At 40.4% G+C, this 24,720-nt stretch overlaps 2 protein-coding genes across 3 annotated transcripts in view; one reads left to right on the forward strand and one right to left on the reverse strand.

Annotated features, from left to right (window-relative positions):
- Window positions 1–10,896, forward strand: part of HSF2 (heat shock transcription factor 2) — a 23,963-nt gene extending 13,067 nt beyond the window's left edge. The window contains exons 11-13 of one of the 2 annotated variants that reach the window (XM_048935598.1): window positions 4,397–4,450; window positions 7,686–7,770; window positions 8,098–10,896. In XM_048935598.1, the coding sequence (XP_048791555.1) occupies window positions 4,397–4,450; window positions 7,686–7,770; window positions 8,098–8,387 (429 nt within the window). In that variant the 3' untranslated portion in view covers window positions 8,388–10,896. The remainder of the gene's footprint in view (window positions 1–4,396; window positions 4,451–7,685; window positions 7,771–8,097) is intronic. The other variant, XM_048935600.1, reaches the window with a different exon arrangement.
- On the reverse strand, window positions 10,186–24,188 carry SERINC1 (serine incorporator 1). Its single transcript, XM_048935601.1, has 10 exons — window positions 24,054–24,188; window positions 18,988–19,149; window positions 17,848–18,041; window positions 15,230–15,309; window positions 14,924–15,061; window positions 14,093–14,262; window positions 13,882–13,972; window positions 12,806–12,947; window positions 12,459–12,689; window positions 10,186–11,755 (listed from the first exon to the last, which is right to left on the reverse strand). Exons 1-10 carry the CDS (start codon window positions 24,090–24,092, stop codon window positions 11,617–11,619), a joined length of 1,386 nt encoding a protein of 461 aa, XP_048791558.1. The 5' UTR covers window positions 24,093–24,188; the 3' UTR covers window positions 10,186–11,616.
- Window positions 24,189–24,720: the final 532 nt, after the last annotated feature.

The raw sequence follows: 24,720 nt of genomic DNA on the forward strand, positions 1-24,720 counted from the left end.
TAAGTTGTTGTAGGCCCACTTCTCAGGCTTGTCCAAGCCTCTTCAGGTAGTATAATTTCCTTCTGTTTTATCAACTGCACCACACAGTTCTGCTGTAAGTAAACTAGCTGAAGGTGAACTCCAGATAGATGACATCAATTGCTCTGCCTCAGTCTGATGCCATCACAGAGGGCCACCAGATTGCTCAGATCTGCCCTTGGGAAGACATGCTGGCTCTTCTGGATCTCCTCCTTGTCTCATGTACCTTAACAAAGCTTCCAGGACATTCTTGTCCACAATCTTCTTAGGCACAGACGAGACTCAACAGCCTGTAGTTGCCCGGATCTTTTCTCCCTTTCTTAAAAATGTGATATTTTTCTTTTTCTAGACCAGGACCCTGGCATGCATGTCATCCAGCCCCATGCTCTTGAACACGTTCATTCTCATCAGGTGGTCTCTGACTTGCTCTTATAGTTGGAGGAGTTTTGCTCCCTCCATCTCCTGTCCAGAGGTTCAGGGGCATGAGATGTGGGAAAACTGACTGCCAGAGTGAAGTCCAAGGCAGAGGACTTAGTGAGTCTTTTCCATGTCTGTTATAGTCAGTTCTCCCTTCTCACTTACCAGAGGGGCTACGCTCTCCTTTGCCTATATTCTTTCCAGACCCCATGTCCCTGCTTCCACCTGTACATTTCTCATCTGTTAGTTTAACCAACAGGTTTTCAGCCATGCTGGTTTTCTGCCTCCTCTGCTTAATTTTTTACACTTGGGATGGAGAGCACTTCTGCACTCAAAAAGGCATCCTTAAAGAGCTGGCTGCTCTGCTCCTTTGTCTCTAAAGGATAGCTTCCTAGTGGATCTCATCCAGTAATTACTTAAACAGCTGAAATTTTGCTCTTTGGAAGTTAAAGGTTGTGACAATGCTCTTTGCTCGGCCCATGTTCCTCAAGATAATGAGCTCAACCAGGACATAGTCACTACAGCCCAGACTGCCTCCAATCTTAACCTCTTTAATAGGCTCATCTGAATTATTGAACACCGTGTCAAGTGATGCCTCAACTCTGGTCAGTTTGTCTAAATCAGGAATTTGTCCTCTGTGCTCCAGGAGTCTCCTGCATTGCTTGCAGCCTTCTGCGTTGCTTTCCCAGCAGACATCCAAGTAATTAAAATCCCCTATCAGGATGAGGGCCTGTGAGCATGATATTTCTTGTAGGTGGAGCAACAAAGCCTCATCGGCAGGCTCCCCTTGCACAGGCAGTATGTGGTAGACCTTGACAGCCACGTGTCCATTATTGTTCCTGTCCCTCATTTTTTACCACAAGCTCTTGACCTGGTCATAACTGTTTCAGAGGTAGTTCTTCATGATCTATCAACTTCTGAACAGAGAAAACGACTCATCCACTCCTCCTGCCCTGCCTGTCTCTTCAAAAAGCTTATAGCCCTCAGTCATAGCACAGCATTGTGTGATTTGTCCTACCATGTTTCCATGATAGCGATTAGGTCCTCATTTTTTAATTGCATCATTTTTTCTTCTCCTTATTTCCCATGCTAAGTGCTCTGGTGTAGAGACACTTCAACTGGGCTATCAGCTGTGTTACCTTCTTACAGAAGCCTTCTTGATTGCCTTTGGGATAGATATTGAGGTTATCTTGTGCTGCATCCTAAAGTGACAGTGTTCCCTGCCTTTTCTCTGTCACTCAAAAGCACATCTCCTCCCCCAGTCAAATTTAGCTTAAAGCTCTGCTAATCAGCCTAGGCAGTTTACTGCCCAGAATGTTCTTGCTGCACCTGCTCAGTTGCATCTGATAATAGCTTTATTCCTGATCTTTTCAACGTCCTCCCAGAGGGCGTAAATCTCTTCTACTGTTTCAAAATATCCTTGTTGCAGCCTCATATGACCCAGCTTGAGTGATCAGGAGTGGATAGTAGTTCTCTGGCTTTATCAGACTTGGTAGCCTCTTGATGTCATGAATGTGTGCCCCCAACAGCATCAAACCTGTTTGATGATCCACGTGACAAATGGGTGCCTCTCAGTAAGGAGTCCTGAATTACAAGCATGCCTTTTTTTTTTTTCTTTTTTTTTTCTTTTTTTTTTTTTTTGTGACACTGGTTCTGACTTGGGTCTTTGGTGGATGGCTGCATTAAGTTGGTCCTTTCCTGGGTCTGAACCCTTCTCATGCCCTCTCTTCTTTCTAGCCGCAGAGCCTTGTATCTGTTGCTTAGGGGCACTTTGGTGGCAAGGTTAAAAACTCCTTCTGTAAGTGAAGTTGAGAGTCCAGTTTCCCTTATTTTGTATGTTTCTGTGGTCTGTTTCCTCCAGTTTGGAAACTGGCTTAGCTTCTTCTCCTTGCAGGGGCTTAAGACAGGGCAGTTGACTGCTTGTGTCCCTCAGTAATACTATATGCCTCACTTTCTTTCCAGTTCCTACCTGGTGACTGCCTCATGCAGCCTGGCGGCTTGCACTCATAACACCCTCTCTTCCCCTCAGGCCCTTGGGGAAATTTCAGAGTGTGGAACTGAAGGTCTGGACAGCTCTGTTGCTCCTTGGGAGATCTGTCTGGGGGCATGTGTTAGCCCCAGATGGTTGTGACTCTCAAGTCTGGGTTTCTGCCTCAACCTGTCTGTTGCAGCAGGTGGTCATGTTTATTTCAATAGAGTGGTGCTGGGTGCTGTGAGCAGCCTGTTGCCCTCCCTTTGCCAACTGCTGTGCGGTATCCTAATTGATGTGCCAGGTCTTGGTTGCTCATGTTCCCAGGGGACTCACTCTCGTTAGGGATGTTATGCTGCTGTTTCTGGCTCTGCCCATGCCTCCTCAGCCACTCTCAAATGAGAACTGGCAGGCCCAGGTGGCTCTCACCTTGTCCTGGGTTCTCCTCTGCTTCGGGACTCCCCTTGCACACCATGATCCCCTAATCTACTGTAGAACATATCTGCACTGGAGCTGATTGCTGTGGAAAATGACCCAAATTTTCTGTTTATTTCAATATTTTTGTACTGTTCTGGTAATATATTGTGTGGATTGTTACAGTTTAAAATGACAAGATTTTTTTTGCCTTCCATTTAAAAAAGGAAATTATAAGTATTTGTGTATATGTTTATCTGGGGCATTGGTAAAACTGTAATACACAACTGCCCTCAGTGCATGGTGTAGTGATGACATTGATTTAAACTTTTGAGTAATGGCTTTTTTAGTGAAATAATGCTTGTATTTGTTGCTGCATGAACTCAAGATACTAATTAGATTAATAATTTTTCTTTGAAATAACCTAGCACGTTATCTGTCATCTTCTCTGTAAGCTTGTGCTAAAAAGGCTCTTTTATTACAAGTTTCTTTGACATTTCAAGTTATTTCTTAGGAGCGTTTTATATGTTCTTAATTTCTGTTCAGGTTTATGTCAAGTAGAGTAATTTGGTTGGGAGGGATCTGTACAGGTCATCTAGTCCAACCCTCTTGTTCAAAGGCCAGCATGAAAGATCATGTTGCTCTGGGTCTTGTCAACATGAAGTCTGAACTCTCCAAAGGGAGTCTGCTTGGGTGCCTGCTCTACTGCTTTGCTCTTTGTGTAGCATTTTCTTATGTCAGTGACAATGTTTCCTGCTGCAGCATGAAACTCACATCTTGTCCTGTATCCAGCTCTCTGGAGTTTGTCATCTCAGTAACACTTCTTTAGTAATAGTAGAAAAGTGCACTTAACCACCCTTGTCTGCCCTCTATAGACAAAATAAGCCATGCTTCATCAGCCTATTGTATGTTTCATGCCCCCTAACCATTCTTCCAGACTTTGTAGTGTGAACATTCTCCTACTGGGAAACCTAAAACTGGTCATTCCCTGCAGCATGGTCATGCTGCTGGCTCTTGTGGGATGTTGTCTATCAGGACTCCAATCTCTGAGGAGCCATTCCCTGTCCATTTGGTCACTAACCTGGGTTGGTGCATGGGGTTATGGTGTCCTTGATACGTTTGTCTGTTGAACTTGACAGAGTAACTGTTAGCTCACTTTTTCAGCTTGCTGAGATCCCACTTAACACCAGCTCTGCTTTCCCTTGTGTTGTTGACTCTTTCCAGTTTGGTGTTTCTTGAAAATTTGTTTGGGGTTTGTTCCTCACTATTGTACACAGATTTCTCAATGCAGCAAATCAAGAATTAATCTGTATTCCTAAGACTGCAGCAAACAATGTTACTCCAAGTTAGATGTGCTTATAGTTATTTTCTTTGTGACTGAAGTTTTTGTGATTCCAAACAATGTAAACTCTTAACATTTTCTTTGCAAAAGTGGTAACTGCCTGTAAATAAACTTTAGTTGTGATTGGGGCTGAAAACATAGTTCAGGGATTTTTCTCACGCACACAGATGTGACATTCTTGTATTTTTAATAGGACATTGAGATACCTAAAGCTTGATATGTTTTGTCTTATTCAGCTTTTTACAAGCTCCGTACAGATGAATCCCACAGATCATATCCCTAATACCAAAGTAAGTCTTATATCCATTGCTCAATGTACTCAGTAGTTGAGAGATGCAAACTTTTTTCATCCTTTACTTTTTTCTTTACGGGTATAATTGCACTTTTTTTTTCCATTCTTTTGATTTCAAGACTTTTGTAAGGATAGGAGAGCTGCAGGTGAATTCATCCTGCCTGTTAGGCTTTAAATAGGAAGGAGTAGTTAGGAGCAAATAATGTCATTTGGAACTGTTAGGCCAACACCTGTGCATATTACTAGTCTTTTCTAATCTTTTTTGTATTCTCTTAAATTTTAGAATTTGCAAAAAACTGTACTTACTCAGTAGGTTTTCATCTGTGCTGTCTGGTGGGAAACATTAGAATATGCAGCAGAGCAACATACTAGCTCCTAGAGTTTGTCCTATTCATTTGTGAGCATTAGTTCTTGTTTGAGGAAGTCCGTTTCCATTTCACATTTTTCTCTTCCAGGTGCTGTTAGTTCAAGTTACTGATATCAGTGCCTCTTCCACAGAATAGTAGGGGTTGGAAGGGACTGCTGGAGACCCTCTCTGTAAAAGCAGGTTCTCTAGAGTAGGTTGCACAAGAAAGTATCCAGGTAGGCTTTGAATATCTCCAGAGAAGGAGATTCCACAGTCTCTCTAGGTAGCCTGTTGTAGTGCTCTGTCACCCTCAAAGTAAAGAAGTTCTTTCTCACGTTCAGATGGACCTTACTCTGTTCCAGTTTCTGCGTGTTGTCCTTTGTTCTGTCACTGGGTACCACTGAAAAGAGCCTGGCTCCATCCTCTTGACACTTAACCTTTAGATATTTATATATGTGTGTATCCCCTCTCCTCCAAGCTAAACAGTCCCAGGTCTCTCAGCTTTTCCTCATAAGAGAGATGCTCCAGGCTTTTGATCATCTTTGTATCCTGCTGCTGGACTTTTTAGTTCTTTGTTCTTTAGTTCTTTCTTGAACTGAGCTCTGTACTCCAGATGTGACCTCATCAGGGCAGAGTAAAGGGGGAGGAGAACTTACCTTGAGGCTACACTTTTTATATTAGCATAAGGATACTCTTAGACTTAGTGTCGATGTGAGCATGCTGCTGGCTTGTAGGCAACCTGTTGTCTGCCAGGACCCCCAGGTCATTTTCCACAGAGCTTCTCTCCAGCTTGTCAGCTGCTAGCCTGTGCTGATGTATGCAGTTATACCTCTGTAGGTGCAGGATGCTACACTTGCCCTAGTTGAACCTCGAAAGGTTCCTCTCCACTCAAGTGTACTCTGCAGCCTTTCCTGGTCTTGCTGAATGGCAGCACAGCCTTCTGGTGTGTCAGCCACTCCTTCCAGATTCGTATCATCAGCAAACTTACTGAGGGTGCATTCTATCCCTTCATTTAAGTCATTGATGAAGATGTTAAACAAGACCAAACCCAGTACTGATTTCTGGGGAACAGTGGTAGCAATGGTTCCCCAACTATACTGCTGCTGATCACAACCAATTACCAGTCCATCTCACTGTCTGTTCATCTTTGCCATGCATTCCAGGCTTATCCCTGAGGATGTTACGGGAGACAGTATCAAAAGCCTTACTAAAGTCAAGGTACACAACATCCACTGTTAGCTATTCAGTCATGTCATTAAAAAAGACTACCACACTGGCCAAGGATGATTTGAGCCCATGTTAACTACTCCTGACAGCATTCTTTTCTTCCTGTGGAGATGACATCCAGAATAAGATCCTTCTCAACAAAGGGGAATTCTTCCTTTTTCCAGACTCTCTCTTCCAGTGTCTGGGGTGGCTGAGGACCAGGCATAGCAGTAAAGGCTGAAGCAAAGAAGGTGCTCAGTAACTGTGTTTTCAGTGTCCTCCATTTACCAGGGCATCTGCCTCATTTGGCAGCAGGCCCACATTTTCCCTTGTCTTCCTTTTGCTATTGATATACTTAAAGAAGCTCTTCTTGTTGTCCTTAATCTTCCTTATTAGATTAGAATCTTCCTTTAATTCCAGCTGGGCCTTAGTCTTTCACACTGCATCCCTGCATGCCCTGACTGTGTTCCTCTATACCTTCCAAGTGGTCAGACCCTTTTTCCATGTTCTGTAGACTTTCACCTTCTGTTTGTTTTCCCATGAGCTCCTTGCTCATGCATGCAAGTCTCCTGCTGCTTTTCCCCAGCTTCTTAATCTCAGGGTTGCAGTGATCTTGAGCTTGGAAGAAGTGGTGCTGTAATGTCATCAGGTTCTCTCCTAATGCTGTAACCTACAGAATGCCTCCAAGTAGATCCTTTCAGAGGTCTCCTGGAGGCCAGGATTGCAATCCTAATTATGACACTGCTGTTTCCACACGAGATCTGAATTCCACTACCTTACGGTCATTGCAGTCAAGGCTACTGCCAGTCTTCACATTCCCAACTAGTCCTTTGTAAGAACAAGGTCCAGCACTGCCCTTCTTACCTCTTCCACCACTTGTGTTAGAATCATCAGTGCTCTGCAGGAATCTGGACTGCGTGTGCCTGGCAGTGCTGCTTTTCCAGCAAATACCAGGGTGATTGAAGTCCCACCACGAGAACAGGTGCCTGTGACTGAGGGGCTCTTTTCAGCTTCTGTAGAAAGCCTCATCAACTTCCTCTAACTGATCGGGCAGCCTGCAGTAAACAGCTACTGTGGTGTCACCTATATTGGCATGCCTTTCTTACCTATAATAAGCGCTCAGCTCATTCATCATTTATCCCTAGGCAGAGCTTTTAATACATTACAGTTCTCATAACGAGAGCAACTCCACCATGTCCCCTTGCTGGCCTGTCTTTTCTGCAAAGTACACAGGCATCCATGAGCTGTCCTGCACATACTTTGAGATCACAGGCCTGTGACCCCACGCAGGTATCTTGTTCTTCCTCTGTATTCCCCATGCTGTGTGGCCTGGTATGTGGGTGCTTCAGAGAAGAAAAGGAGAGCTGAGAATGCTGGTTTCTCTAGAGGGATGCGAGAGAATCCCCCATAACTCTACACAACCTTGATGTGTCTGGCCTTCTGCCTCTTGTCATGGGAGACAGCTCAGGAATGTTTGTTATTGTTCTGGTTGGCCTGGCTTACTCTCCAGTCAGTTGCAGTGTTGTGAGCCCTTTTGGACCTGTTCCCCAAGTCCTTCAGTTCAAAGCCTGCCTTCACAAATACTTTTTCAAAATAGTTGATGAGCTAAGTTCTAGTGTCATTGCAGTTGCATTAAAGAGGCTTTGAGAGCATGTTTTTTAGATTTAACTTTATTTTCTAGATGGAGACGAAGGGAATAGAAACTACCAAGAATAATGCTGGCCCAGCTGCTTCACAGGAAACACAAGTTTCCAAACCTAAATCAGGTTAGTTGTAATAAGTGGTTTTTGGGTTTTTTTTTTTGTTGTTTTTTTTAATGGTTTAAGTGTTGAGCAGGTGTTGTTCTCAGTGTTGTTTATCAGCATGACGCAGGTGTAGACAAGCATTTAATATATCTGCTTTTAAGGTTGCTTAATGGCACTGTACGAAACTGATGATTTGTGGGAGAATCAGAATAACTTTATATAGTAGTTCTTCAATGTTTTTAATAATCTTTTAATAAATTGTAAGGTGTTACTTTTTTTTTTTCATTCTACATTTAGAATGGCACGTCAACTGATAATGCATTGGGAATTTTTTTTTTTTTCCCTTAGATAAACAACTCATACAGTATACTGCATTTCCACTGCTTGCATTCCTTGATGGGAACCCAGGCTCCACTGTTGAGAGCGGGAGTTCCGCAACTGAAACTCCTTCTTCTGTGGACAAACCCCTGGAGGTGGATGAGCTCCTGGAGAGCAGCCTGGATCCTGAACCCACTCAGAGCAAGCTGGTGCGCTTGGAACCGCTAACAGAGGCAGAAGCAAGTGAGGCCACGCTGTTCTATTTATGTGAACTGGCTCCAGCACCCATGGACACAGACATGCCATTCTTGGATAACTAATGTAATGGGGACTATGTACATTGTCATGAAGAGGAACTATTTATTTAGAATATTGTTTGGTATGAGTTTTTTGTAAATCACTGTTTTATGTAACCAGATAGTGGGGAATCTGAAATACCTTTGCTATCCTACAAGCAATTATTTAGCTACAGTTAGACAAGCTGTTAGACACAGTTGGCAATACCAAGTTGGATTGTTACAGTACTGCTGTCAAATGCTTGGTATACTTATGCATATCTCTAAATACCTGAGGTAACCAAACACTTGTTAAGAGTAAGCTTCAGTTTATGGTTTCTTCCACTTCTGGTTTTACATATAATGATGATGACAACTAGTAGTGTATGGTTAGGGAGCACTGACTTTCTGTATCTTTTTTTTTTCTATTTTCTACAATATTTTGTTTAATAAACATAAGGCTTTTTTGGGGTGGGGGGGACCAGGACCTGATGTTAGGCTTTTTTTTTCCCTGCTTGAACTGGGAACAAAGTGCCTGTACCTTGCTAAATCTTGGTTCTGCCTTACTTTCACTTCAGTGAAAGTGCTTATACATAGCACAAACTGGGGAAGAAGTTCTTTACAGCTGCCAGGCCCCCTGACTGCATGAGTACTTTAACTTGGACCATCTACTCTGATAAAATAAATGTTATGTAAGTAAGTGTGGTAGCTTAAGAGTTGTCTCTTATTCCCTGTGCCAAGCAGATGTGAATTTAACAGCTGTGTTTTTACTGTGCCAAACTTTTTTCTATGCACATTTATTAGAAATGAGGCTCATCTGCAAATCTTGAGTTTTATATATAAGATCCCAAAAGCAGTCTAACTATTAGCCACTGTAGCAAACTAATTTATTTCAGTAGTATACAACGTATTACTTTCCTCCTTTGGTTGCTTACAGACGACTGCTGCAGAGCCCACTTGTTCCTTTCTACAGAAGCACTTCACCTCTATTCAAAATGTGTATTTACTGTAAGGCTTCCATCCTTATTCAAGTTGTTATTCCATCTTCATTATATAGTTGAAGAGAAAGTATATATGACCACTGTCAGTGTCATATAGGACAAGTTGACGTTACAGTAATCAAATGATTTCACTGAGCATCTGATTTAGTGTAAGAAGTTCAACTGCAACTGAAGAATCCCTTTTTGCCCTCAGAGCTGTAGCTACAGAGGTTTGAGAGAAGCTTCAGAGTAAGATGTCCCAGTAAAGTGATAAACTACAGTAAGCTTGCTTATTGAGACACTGAGTGAGAGAAATGCCTTTATGATACTAGAAGCGTATTAAATTCAACAGCTTTATTTTCTTAAAGGCATAGTCTGGCCTCTTCTAAGAGTAGCTGAATTTATGCTGACACAACTGACTCCTCACCTTCCTTTTTCCATGAAGGACCAGTTAGTTACAGGTTACAGGCACTACAGTGAAATACCAGTTAATTTTAGTATTAGGAACTACTGTATTAAAACAAGCATTAAGGTATTTCACCTAAGCATTAAAAAAAAAAAAAATACAATGCAGCTCAAATTATGCTCTGGTCCTGTTAAGTAGGAATGCAGTTACAAGTATAAAGCATTTTGGTGTTTTGAATAACATGGGTGAAAAGGGTGCAGAGACAGTTTGAAAAACTTCACCTAGGCTTACATGTGATACCAAGAGTCTGAGCTGACACAGTGTAGATGTTGCAGCATTGTCAGTTTTCACTTTTCAACTCCCAAGTAACTTGAAAGTGTCCAGAGAATGTAAGATTCGAACACTGTAAGAACCATATTCTAGCCCCATGTTCAGAAGCAGTAAGAGACATCAAAAGTAATTACACAGTTTCATCCAAATTTATTTAAGGTAACAACATATTTCAAATTACTGCAAGCCTTTACTAATCCTTTCATTACCATTTCATGATTGAGTGACATGTCATACTTCCGTGCTAAATGTCAGTATGTTACAATAAAAGCTTAGAAAAGAATTAGCAACAAGAAGTAACAGTATAAACATCACAGTAACACATAATCATGACATCATCTAAGTGCTCTAGGGTACCTCCCGAGCAGACAGCTCAAGTCTCAGGTCATAGCAAGTAAAGGAAAAATATAAATAATGCAGCTTACATACTTCAATTACAAAGCAGCAAGCACAAAAGCATTTAATTTTTCATAACTGCACAAAACTATACAGTATTTTAATCAAACAGATCTAATGCTTTACCTTTTGTCTAAAACTACTTTCTAGGCTGAACTTTATCTCTGGTAATGGACAGTAAAGTACCCAAATCAAAATGTAGAGCCTCGAGTATCTTAAAGATTTTTGTTAATGCAAGCCTCCCCTAATTACTGTGTTCAGTGCTGCTGCTGCTTCTATTTGAATCATTATGCCACAAAAATTCCTCTGACATGTTAACAGTGTTCAACCACTCGGCTCCTTACTTGTGCTTGTAATTTAGCCAAGAAAGTGGCACAAAACCAGCAATAAATTAAAACAGAGCTATTCCACTTAAACTACCTTTAAAAAAAAAAAACAAAAACAGATGCATATTGTAAACAGGTGTCTTAAAAACATGCTTCTGAGCATCTGCTACCAGAATATTTTTTTCCCCCAGTTCTGTCTGCAATGGGACGACATCAGACACACAGGAAGATGTCAGCCTCTCCACAATTTCAGGTGCAAGTTTCCCCATTTAACATTTGTGCTAAAGGTACTGTGCTGCCCTTAGTAAAAGGCCAGGCTTTTAGTGCCAAAATGATGCAACACGTCCTGTAAGTACCAACACACAATTCTGCATCTAACAATGCTAACTCAAGATTACTTTGGAATCAAGGCAACATGGATTATCAAAGGCAGCCCCTCCTTCCCTTGCAAAGCCTGATATAATACTACTTTGTTACATTAATTAACATTTGCATTTCATTTCCCCCAGAGAACTATTTAGTACAATTGAGAGTGGGAAGAAAGACATACTTCCAAAAGGCCTTGATCTTCTAATGCTCCCAAAGCACTAGATCTAGGAATAATCCTATGAAAACGACCATCGTAGCAATTCTCACTGAGCTCAGCCAGAAAGAGCCATTTAGTGAAGTGACAAAAAGACATGATTCAAGGTGATCATGCAGAGTAAAGCAGGGTATATGCTACACAGATAGCACACGCACACATATTTACAACTACACTATAATCCTGAATACTGTTTGTTTCAAAAAACATGGTGAACCTAACACCATCTTCCCTGGAGAGCAGTACAGCTCCCTTAGTCAAAGTCACGATTTGTAAGAACCAGCGGAGCAACCAGAGTCCACACATACAACACAATGCCAATCCAGCTGGAAGATATCTTCACCCACACAGACGGCCATTTGCTGGTCATTGTCTCGTAAGTGGCATCCGGACTGTTGAAAGAATTAAAAAGATGATTTGCAATTTTTGTTGTAATATGGCAACCATGTATAAGCTACTATTCAACATTTGCACAGTCAATTATTTTAATGTCAGCTTAACACCTCAAAGGATGCCTCCTCTTTACTTCCTCCAATTAGCCCACACCAATCTGTATGAAAATACCATTTGCAAATTGTGGAAAACAACAGTAGCCCAAAAAGTACTGAGTAAGAGAATCTGTCAAGAGCAGAAATAACTACTAAAAACATCTGCTTGACTTGGATAGCATTTATGCTACTGGTAATTCATTTTACCTTGTGAAAAGACACACCCTAGGAGAATTAATAATCTTGATATCACATTCATTTAAGCAGAGCCATGAATCAAACCAAGAACAAGACAATCCATTGGAAGTTATTTTAGAAGAAAACACCTTTCTAGTTTTGTTATTTTCATACAAGCAGTTCATCAACAAATTATTAGAGATCTTTAATTTGTTTTAAATTCTGACTAGTATCTGCTTAAGCTGCTAACATTACATTTGTAAATGTTATACAACTACAATTCATTCACATGGGTCAAACACTACACGTCTCAAGGGAAGCCCCATTCAGAGCCACATTCCTTCTAGTACATTAGCTGTGCCTGTCTGACCAGCTAAATGCACATCTTGCATGCAGACTGTTGGCGTACTGTACTATGAAATGCAGATACCTGTACCAGTTGGTAAGTGTCATCATGATATACAGCGATGCCAGGAAAAGCATAAAATGGAAGAAGGAATAGCTGTAAGTAACTCCATCCCTTTCGTTATCTATGGCACGGTGAACATCATCTCCATCATCAAGGGAGCCGTCGTTCCTGGGCATTCCATCCTCTATCAGAGTTGATTCATCACTGGTCAGCATCAGCTTGTTAACTTGGCTGTTATTGGATGTTCGGATGCTGTATTTGACAGGGAAGGATGCAGTATCGTTACCCAAATGAATATAATTTATCAGCTGACAATCAGAAGTAATACAAGTCAATGGGATATATATATTTTTTCAAAGCAATCTTACCTTGAGTAGAGAACACACAGCAAAAACAAAATCAGTCCTACAATTCCTTGCGCATCCCACCACTGCACTACTTGACCTTGGGTTGGAATGGTGGTGGTATTATAACCAATGATGCTCAGCAAACTTGGGTTACAGCGCCTATCTGTGAGGGAAATTACATTAAAACTGACATAAAAACTGAACAAGTACTTAAAAGTGCATTTCCATGCAGAACATTGAGTAAGAGCAAAAAACATCGTGACCATTAAAGTTTTGAAGCATCAAAATTTGAATTTTAGCCTACAGAATCTCTATAACAGGCCAATGACAGTACAAAATCTTATATAACTTATAAAGGATTTGAAATCCTTTACTTGCCCTGAGATACCTATCAAGTGCTTTACTTTTGCCATCTCATACAACCAGAAGCAACCAAGTAAAAGTTTCCTGCATATTAAATCAAATAAATTCTACTGCTAGAAACCAAGTATGCCAACTGTATTGTATACAGATAGGTATCAGTCATTTCAGTTAAAAAGAATGCTATAAAATTAGTTTCTTATACCAACAGTTCCCAACTTCAGCATCCACACACAACACACAGATGTAACAGCAGAAAGCAGACTACTTTTCCATAATCACTTTAGTAGTTACATTTACTCAGATCTCTGCCTTTACACAGGAGCACAGAAGATTGCCTACAATTAAGATTAAAGGCTACTTCCATGCCAAAGACAATTTAAAGTACTGAAATCAACATTTGGCAGTTTATTTCATTGATGAACTTCTTTTTTTAAGACATCTGGTTGTTTTCAGGCAAGAAGTGTTACAACGTTACTACATTGAAATAATTCCTCCATTAGGAAAAATATCATCAATAACATTTAAACACCAACCAAGAAACTTCAAACCTGGCATGGAAATATCTTTCAAAGAACAATTTCTTTAGTGTTATTGCAGGAAATCAGAGCAGTGGGAGAAACTTGTGGCTGCACACATTACAGTACCTCATTCCAGTGCTGCTTTGCAAATAGGTGAAGATAGAATTTATAGCTGAACCTTTCACCTAAAAAGCCACACACTGCTGCTACAGTTACCTGGTTCATTGGTCATAGCTGACCAAGTCAAATACATCGTGTAGATGGTAATCACAGAAGACTGCAGCAAACCAGATCTTGGCTGAGATTCCTGTATGAAATAGCCATGAAACAGCAGTTAGGCAACTCAAAAGTCTCAAGCGTGATTATATCATGGGTTTCTGATAATGAAAAAATAATATAGAAAACTAAGAAAATAACAAAACTATACCTGAATCCTTGGCAGAATAGACATTACAGAGGCACCGATACACAGCAGCATATTAACACTGATGAATGTCTTGTTTTCAGAACAACCTTCTGGATGAGTGTAATAAACGTAAAACAAGACAATAGCTACTAGAGACAGAAGGTAATTGACAGCTGTAGCTGACAGCAGAGCTGTGAAGAAAGAGAAACAGAGTTTAAGTGCTTAGTAATACAGCATATTAAAACTGAAATAATCTTGTAAATTATCCAAAACTTGATTATTATAAACAAAATCTCAAAACTACTTTGAGACCTTTTCTGTCATGCTTTGTCCCCCCGGCTTCTTTTGAGGAGAGGGAGTGAGAGGGCAGCATGGTAGAATTTCAGGATGAAACGGTCCCTATACCCTAAAAGAATGACCACTAGGTAGGCATAAGGAAAAGCTCACTGAACTTGTACTCAGTATGAAATCAGTTTATTTTTAATCAGTGCTAAGGTGTAACAAAACCTGTGCTTGTGGATGGAAAAACAAACAAACAAACAAAAAAAAACCTAAGAGCCTAACCTACAACTGCCTCTTCTCTGATACGGTATACTGACTTCCTGTGCCTAGGGAGTAGATATCATCACTTAGCAGCAGTTCCCTCTTCTCCTGCTCGGAGTCCCCATACTCCATTTTTAACTCAGTATCAGAAGAACACTGTGACAATCGAGTAGAATCACACTACAACAAAATGATACATAACACACAAAGTAGCTCTTGTGCTTTCTGGTTGAAATACATTACTCAGGTGAATAATGTATCCAACATAATATACAATGAAATGTAAAAGTTCTTGTTGCAATACAATACCTGCATACCAGCATCTTGAGTTTCCTTCCTCCATTTTTTCAACCCAAGACTCATTCCAGGAGTGAGCAAAGTCAATTAGCAAGACCAGCTGAATTAGAATAAAGCAGAATGCTCCAGACATACCTACATAAAACCACACTATAAAGAAAAATAAAAGCAGTTCAGGGCCACTGACAATTTACCACCTTGTCTTAAAACATAAAGGTTATGCATCCACAAAAACTCTAAGCTCTCAGTACACATTTAAATTAGTTTTAAAACCACTACCACTGCACCATAATCCAATAGAAGACAACGTTCTCTTACCAGTAGTAAAAGGTCCCTCTGGAATGAAGAAAGCTCCAACGCTAATTGCAAGTGCTGTTGCAAATTTAAAGAACCAGAATCTAAAGAATTAAAGGGGAAAAAAAAAGAGTAAGAAAAAGTCTGGCAACTACTGCAGTCCTATCTGCTTCAGAAGAGCTCAAAGTAATACAAAACACACATTCTCAGAGGGTTTGGTGGCTGTTTTGTTGTGTTGGTTTAAAATATATATATATATATATATATATATATATATATTCATATATATTCATTCATTCTTATTTCTTTAGAAGATAAAATTCTTATTCTATCTACCCAAGATTGTCATTTCCTCCAGTAAATGATGCTAAACCATGCTAGATTCATAGAGTTCAACACTAGTTTTCCCATAGATATCTCCCTGATGTATGAAGCCAGGATGGAATGTAACTGTGAGATACATGCTCAAGGATGAGCAAAACAGATCAGATGTCACAGAAAGGAGACAAGGAAATATTTTCCATCACACCTTTAACATCCTATAGTGAACTTAAAAAAAATAAAAAAAATAAAAAAAATAAATATAAAAAAAAAAAAATCACACCAAACATAAGATGCAGACTTTTTTTCCTTATCAGAATGGCATGGAGCTCCAAATATAGGCATGATAGCATCTACATGTACTTCAGAACTGAATATAGCACAAAGACATGTACCACACTCCCACATTTTAAACAGCTGCATGGTCTTCACATTTTCCATCCCTTCCTATCTTTTCTTAAACTTCAGTCACCACTACTTGATCATAACAAGCAAAAGGTGAGATTAAATTTCTTCAGATGAGCACTCAGAGAAGTTCAGCTGGGCAGAGAGAAGCTAAGAAAGACGGAAGAAGTGTAGAATATGGGAAAACATGAATTCACTGGGATATTTAAAAAAGTATGTATGAAAGCTGAACTAACTCTGAAAATTTATTGTAAAATGCATAACCCACTTAAAGTAGTTTTTAAATTCACATGGACATTTAAATGTCATTACAAAAACAGTTTCAATTTTGCATGAAGTTCCTTTCTAATTCCATGCATTTTTAAGGGCTCTTGACACTTCATCCACACACAGTTTGTATGACAGCTAAAAATAATACTTCTCTTAAAAAACACCTACAGTTGCTATTCTGTGCAAGTGAGTAACAATCCTCTGAATACATTATAACCGTGTTTGTTGCTTTCCTGGCAAGAAAATGGCAAGCCATTTTGACTGCTGTTAGAAAAGCAAAGAAAATGAATGCTGGCACTAGATCCTCTCTACTAGGTTTGACTTGTAAGCAAGCGTGAAAAAGTGAGTACATAGATGTGGGAAAAGGTAATATTCTGAAATATTGCAAACCACTAACAGAAAGATTACACTGCAAAGTATTACTGAAGATGTATACAACTTAAAAAAAAAAATATCAAAACCCAAAGTTACATAAAGCTATCTGTAAGGTGTATTATTGAAGCAGCTACCTGTTATAGAAGTGTTGGCAGTGGCATCATCACATATTTTACCAGTAACAGTTAAAGAACATAATTTTGTCTTTTATTCTAGTGATGACACTACATTGGCACAGAACAATAAGCTTCTGTGGGTTGCATAAGTAGTACCAAAAACTTCTATCAGATACTGCAATCCCAGACAGGCATATCAGGAAGACACCAAACAGCTAAGAAGAATCTTCCTACTGAAGACCACTACGCCATATATATACTGTCTTTCATTAAAACAAAACAAAATCCCTCAAAGCATTCACAGTGTAGCTGATCTACTTTCATTTGCTTTTTAAAAATATGTTTTAACAGTTTTCTGTGAATACTGGAAGATGTAGAGGACACTTGTAAGCAAACCAAGGGGGAGAAAGACTGAACTGAGTCATTGCTTCTAATGCATTCTTAACTACACTATATGCAGACTTTTCTTTACACCTGAATAAAGTAAAGAACTAAAGCCATATTCTTCTCAGTATCATTTTCTTTTCATCTACAAATTTAAAAAGTTACATTAAAAGTTATACCTAACATGGAAAAAAAAAAAAAAAAAGAACTGCTTGAGACCATTTGCAAGCTAAAATTCCAGTACTATCCTCAGCCTGATCAGAAGAAAAGATAGCAGGGAGGCAAACGTTGTTACACATCTATAACAACTATATTTAAAGTCAACAACAGACATCAAAGTTTCCACTTAATTCCTAGAGAACAGATGAGGCTTTAAAATCTTTCTATATATGAAAAACATCCCAGTACTAGAATGGTACCATTATTCATTCTTGAATTTCATCTTCTGTGGACAAAAAAAGAATCTCTACTCTTGGGAAATGTATAAACAGATTATCCAGTGTCATAGCTAGAGCTCTAAAAACTGACAGCTACGTGCATCTTTTTCTTTCACAAAAATGAATCTGCTCTGAGAACTCTACTAACTTTGGATGCCCTCTTCTGCAATAACACTCCTTTAACTACTAAGAAATGCTTTTGCTGGTGGATCAGTACATTCAACCAGCATGCTTGGCTGCAGGCTACATTTCCACAGTAGCTGCATCTCACAAAAAACTTCCCATGAAGTCCACAGTCAAGTTGCCCATCTCAGTTCTCATTTCTGTATCTTACCCATTGTGCACCGCTGCTCTTGGATCATTGCTGCTCTTCACTTTGATCATCAACAAGGAGAAGAGAAGAAAGAACATTGCCATACCAAAGCACACACGGTACACTGCTTTGTAACCAACTAACACGTCGCAATTCACATGGCCATGAACACCAGGAATAGTTGTTCCCATCCCTCCGTCGCAAAATCCAGGAATCTGTGACAGATACAAGATAGTTCAGTGACCTTTAAAAGCCCCCTGTGAGTAAATAGGTGGTAGCAAGTTGCATAATCTAACAATATTAATGAATAGTGTATTAAGAACTACAAACTTAGCTAAGAAAATAAGATACTGCAGGGCTGTACAGCTGTATGGTTAAAGCTGAAACCAGGATATTAAATGCATTCAAGGGGAATGAAATAACATGAATGAAATGAAATATTTTGAAATAAACATCTACAGACAACATCTGGGGACAAGGGGTAGAAAATGAAAAGCATGTCCAGCAGAAGTTACTATTTACCACAAAAAATGAAAAGAATAAAACAATAAAATGAAGACTAACAGAACCGCAGCATGCAATCGAAGTTCAGTAAAAGCTATCAACTCCCCAGTAATTCAAAATTGAAATTATCCTTCCATTAAGTTCATGCACTATCTTCATAGAAGTAAGACTGTAAAAACCCCTAAGAACTTCTTACTACCCTTTGTAAAAAATATTCCTGCTGTACATTTGCAGTTAAAATAAAATTTTAGCTAGAGCAACACAAACTAGAAATCTTTGACTGTGTTCATTTCTCATTGATATCCTTGTTAGCAGCAATCAAAATCAATTAAGAACTACAAATACCTTGGTAATATGCAAAAAAACAAACAAACAAAAAAATCACTACAAATATAAGTTATAATTTCCTGTTTAAGACTTTTCTTATCCAAGCAATTAAAGTGCAACTTCCCTTCTAAATAGTGCTATTTATGTACTCAATGGTTCTTTCACAAGTCCTTTGTTTACTTGACCTGTAATCAAATTAGTAGTGAGTGTTAAGTACACATGGCAAAAAAAGTGATACATTTCTGAGCAAAATCGACGCTCTGAGGATATCATATACAATTACTTCTGACATTTGTTCTACCAAACATGTCAGTAAAGAAGTAACCTGACCTTCTTCAGCTGCTCTTCCATTCCTGGAATTAACATCACACAGGCCACGCTCACGCCGAGAAGCAAGAAGAAGGCATAGATCAGCCTAGTGATGGTGGAGTTGTTTCCACTGGGGCAGCACCTGCAGAGCAGGCAGGGGGCACTTCCACACAAACATGGTATCTGATGGAGATAAGAAAGGTAAAACAAACTCTTTAAAGAGCTTTGCACTCCTAGCTTTCAGTCAGGCTGTGCAGATTATCAGAAGTTATGATGGAAAATCACTCGATATTAATGTAGGCTAAGTAGATGCAACATGTTACAGAGCCTCCAAACAAGTCCTGGTGGTGCTTCCTAATGCACAATTGTACAGTGAAATTACTTTATGCCAAAAATAATCATTTATCCATTAAGCCTGGATTCATGCTTAATTGTCCTCTTGAAATGTATTACATTTTTTTTCATCTAATTAAGATTTGGGGATGGTTTTAGCCTAGCAAAAACATCCTCCCATGCACAGCTGCAGAGAGAAAAAACATACAGCCCATAGAAAAAAAATGTAAACGTAAGTGCCATCCAGGTATGCCTTCAGCATTTACAGTTGGGCTGCAATCTTTACTGAGGCCATAAACATCATTTCAGCTCCCCTCCCCCCTCCAAAAGAAACCCAACAAAATAGGTAAAATAGCCTAAAGCTTAGGCTGTTATTTATTGCATTTCTAGCAGCTATTCCTTATCTGGGTATCATGTAATTCTGTTAGTTGCAATGTAACAAAAGTTAGTAACAGCACAAATAGTACAAGGACACAATATGCATTATCAGCTCTACCAAATATCAACAACAGAAACAGGAAGAAATGTGCAATAGTTGTAAATACTATCAAAGAATCAAAGACAAATTACTTGCATTCAGCAAGTTTTGTTCTTAAGCAAAGCACTACGGGAAGAAGGGCACAGATTCACAAAAACAAACAAAAAAAAACTACCCTGTACTCCTTAGCAATGCTCAGCCACTTGTTGAGAGGCAGTTTGGGAAGTAAAAGAAGGGTGAGGGTCCACAAGTAAATGCAAGTCAGAAAAGGGAAGATTAAAATATTTTGCAGTTCATTCCCCCATTTACAAACGAATCATTTTATGTAAAAAAAAATAATAATAATAATAACAATAAAAAAAAAGCATGGGAAACCCCAGTAGTAGTTACAGCTAAGTTTTGGAGGCCACATATTATTCAGTTCAATAAAATTTACCAATGTAAGATTCTAGTGTGTCCCCTGCTACAGCTGCCTTCATTACACAAGACCTGCTCTGACTGTACTACAGCAGAGCACAGAACCTCTTACAAAAGCACTGAACTATGGCAAAACACATCTCTGCTTGTGCTAAAAAAAAAAAAAAAAAAAAAGGCATTAATTATCACTCAAGGGACACCCAGACACAGGCACATGACCAGTACACATCAGTCAGCCAGGATGATGAGCATATGTCAGAGTTCTTAATGCTTAGTCATATGGCAAACAAAACACCAGTGGTCCGCCCTCCTGGAAGGTGCCAGCACACCAGCAGGCAGCCAGACAATTCCTGGCAGTCCCTTGGGAAAAAGATGCTGATTTTCTGTCCTGGCAGTTTTAACCAGACCCACATCTTGGGTCTTCTAAATAATTCCCTTATATTCATTTTCCACATGTTCTTGTTCAACGATGGAAGAGCCAAAAATATTCACTCTACTATGCTACAGAATTGTTTCTAAATTGACAAACATCATTAATTTTGCCTTGTTATAAAAAGCAAAAGTAGGCCATTCTCATAACTAATCCAGTATGTAAAAGACTGCATATCACTCTGACTTCCTCCTCTTCAACACAGTATCACTGCAACACAATGTAAATGAAGATGCTGATTGCAAGCAACTACATTAGGAGTATCTATGCTAAGTCGCCAGGAAACAAACGTCAAGTATTTGCTTAGGGCTCATCAGGACTTTATAGAGTACTACAGCATATATGGTATTTCCTCACCACAAATAACCTCTCTAGTGAAAAATATTCCTATTCTCTACACAAAACATTACTTTCTTCAGCTAATTGTGTATTTTCATTAACTAGTTCTGTCTGTATTAATATTTTTTAAATATATTCTTGACTAAAAGCTTGAATTTGCCAGAGCAGGACACAAGTCTAGGTTCAGTTGCTGCAGAAAACTTGGTGCAAGGACTGTCAGGCATAAACTTCTCTAAATTATCACTGTTAAATTGTTTATTAAATGCTAAGTATATGAAGCAGCTTCCTCCCAAGTGTTAGAAAGGGAACACACAAGAGTGCATGTAACTTAATGTTCCTATGGACTTACAGGAGCTGAAAGAAACATCACTACATCCACCTCACTTAGTAAAAACGTGCTTCAACTGAGACAATATTGCCCACTTGACTTTAACTGTCTGAGTAACAACATCAGCTTTTTAAACACCTTGCCTCTGAACAACTCATTCTCACAAGCAGTAATGATCAAGCACATCTCTGAACAAGAGAAATCTCCTGATACTATTAATGCACATCACCTACTTCTACAGAAAGCCAGATTACAGTCCAAGACTCTCTTTCTTCTGAGGAGATTATACGTATTACTTTATTGGAATTGTATGTGCTGTTATTAAAAACATTCCTAACAAGTAGTAGATTCCAAACAGAACAGGGAACAAGAAGCTATCTGCCCACAGAATTCAGTTTACCAGCTGAAAAGACAGTTTCTACTGATTTCTTTCCTCCTATATTCAGAGCTCTCCTCCTAAAAAATACCACAGCACAAACAGCAAGATACTACTGCACAGAACAAAGCTTAAAAGCATATTCTCAAGTGAAGTGCAGCTTACTCACAGGTGCAACTTCAGAAAGTGCTGCAATACAAACAAGACACAACAGAGAAAAAGCATCAGGACTGACTGATGGTTCTAGGCCAGTGGGATCAGAAGCCTTTTGGTGAGATGACAGTGGTATTTAAGGCTTCTCTTACTCCCAGTTCATCCTTGCTTTTGAAGACTGACTATGCAGCACAGCACCACAGTACCACACAACGCAGTCAGAACAAGTAACCATGCAAAATAATCCCAAAGAAATAAGATGCCAAAAGTTACTCAAAAGAGCTTGCACAGCACAACACCTGGCCCTGCAAAGCAGCATGAGCAGCACTGTCTCCCCAGCCAGAAGAGGAGCAGCCATCCTGGCTGGCACATTCTGCACCAGCAAACTCCATGACATCTGTCTCTTCTGAAACCCCCTTCCATATCCCTCTCCTCTTTCAAAGCCACGAACTCTTTATACATTAGCATTCTTAGTGACTGGGGACACATACAGACTCCAGCTGTACAAAGTGCTGCACAGAATTAAGCATTGATTAACTGTGTTTTTAACTGTGTAACGAAAATCAATACTATAAAGCCACCAGGAAAAAAAAAAAAAAAAAAAGGATTTGTTTCAGGCACTTTAAAGGATGGGATCTGCCCACAGTAGATCTAACTTAGTCAAGATTCCATTACTATGCAAGTCATTGCACGTAAAAGACCATTAGATGATCTTGAAAACATTTCTCTCAGCAGAAATTAACATTCAGAACCAATAACAAATACACAGGATTCTTCACACACTACACACACCAATTACCAGGACAGGCTGTTTATTCACTTGAAAATGCAACACGTATTAACTCAAATATTTTCATCAAACCAGTTATGGCATCGCTTAGTATTTGACACCAATTAAAAACGTTAAAGTAACTATATTCAGCTAATAATTAGAACCTACCTGGCTTAATTCATTAAGTGGTGTTTAAAATGTTACTTAAAGCAAAATGAACACTAGCAACATCTCTTCAGCAAAATATTATCAGTGTTCCAGCAGCTTATTTACATGTATATCAGCATAGTAGCTTATTTCATACCCATTAATTTACTGTCTCTGTGATCATTTAACTGAATTTAGACAGGAGATTAAGGAATTAAGTTATCACCACTCGACACATCACTCCAGCAGAAAACAAAACAAAACAAAACAAAAAAGAACTTCATATGTTTTGATAAACTATAGCACAAACATAGGAACTTGAATCTACATGAGGCTTTGTTAGACCATTAAGTTAGCTGTATGAGTTTCTGTTTAAATGTGCACAACTTTATTTTTCTGAGGAAAGTAGAGTCTCCTTGGTATGAAAAATTCAGATTTTCGCAATCCCAATGACATTTTTATCCCAAATGTACAGATTCATAACACGAGTGTGAACATTTGCACAAAGGCTGGATTTAGAAAGATGGATCACTTAAAGACAAGACAGCAATACCTCAAGTTGGAAGAAAATGGTCGTGAAGGATCTTTACAGACTTTTGTGTTTCCCTACACTGCTAACAGTTTTAAGCCCACCCTCAACTATTGTTTCCAAGCAGTTAGAAGAAGCACTGAGCCACACTCAGCACGGCAGTGACATCATCACAGCCTGCTGAACAACAAGACAAAGATGCCTTGACAAGACAAAGATGCTATAAAGGGCGGAGCTGCCCAAGACAAAGCCGTAAGAAAGACAAGCTAAATACAATCACCAGGAGTAGAGAAACGCTCAAGTTCTGTTTTCTCCCAAAGCAGAGCAAACTTCATCAACACTGAATGAGATTTTGACTGCTTTAGAGGGCTAGGAGGGCGGGGGTGAGGGGTGTGGGCAGGAGGATTGTTAGCAGACCCATAACGCCTTCTGCACGACAACACGGGCTGAGAAACCAGCAGAGAGCATGCGGCCTGCCTGGGTATCAAGCTCCCCTACGCCCCGTGCATCTCGGCGGGGGAGCCCGGAGAAGCCCGAGAAGGGGCCCAGGGTCGGGGGCGAAAAGCTGCCCAGGACAGGGGGGGCGAGTGGCGGCGGCCGCCCACAGAAGGTCGGTGGGCAGTAGAGAGGTCACAACCTCCCAAGACCGGTGACGCGGAGAGGCACTGCCCCGCCTGGGAGACAAAGGCCCCGGGAGGCGGGGGCCGCTGCGGGCCCGCAACAGGAGAGAAAGACGGATAAGAGGACAGGAAGAGAGAGCCACCCCGACGCTCGGCCCGCCTTACCCAGCTCGCCATGGAGCAGAGGCCCAGGACGCCGCCCATGGCTGGCAGCGGACTCGCACTCCGGCTCCGCCAAGATGGACGCGCACTTCCAGCTGCGCTGTTTACTCTACGCCGCAGCACTTCCGGCAGCTCGGGCGGCCGTGCAGCGTCACTTCCGGCGGGCGGCAGGAGGCGGGGCGGTGGCGGAAGTTGAGCGGGACACGTGCAGCTGTTTTTCACCCTTGCTGTCGGCTGTCCAGCCGTGCTGCGGGTTGAGCCGTGCCGTTGTGCGGAGCGGACGTTGGGGTTGGTGAGATAGCCTGAGTGCGGTGGGGCCGGGTGTGCCCTGCCGAAGCCCAGCTGTGGCTCCGCAGTGCCCTGTGCTGCCACCTCACCCAGGGTTAGCGAGTGCTTGGTGTTGGGAATGAAATAGCTGCAGGGATGCAGGGTGACATCTCAAATGCATCCACTGAGCAGGGTGGAGATAGCGGGTAGGCTGCAACTCGTTGTAACGTTTCTGCTCTGTAGTGCAATTCCACGGTTGCAAACCTAATTTAAGCCACTCTCTCACAACAAGCTTCAGATATCTGTACAAAGATCAGTGAAAGTCACTGTTATGTGCTAAACCGTGGTGCATGCCATGGGTGAGTGCTAGTCGTGTCCCCACAGGCCAACCTCTGACTTTATC

The sequence above is a fragment of the Lagopus muta genome, chromosome 2 (genome assembly GCF_023343835.1).
Source record: "Lagopus muta isolate bLagMut1 chromosome 2, bLagMut1 primary, whole genome shotgun sequence".
NCBI lineage: Eukaryota > Metazoa > Chordata > Aves > Galliformes > Phasianidae > Lagopus > Lagopus muta.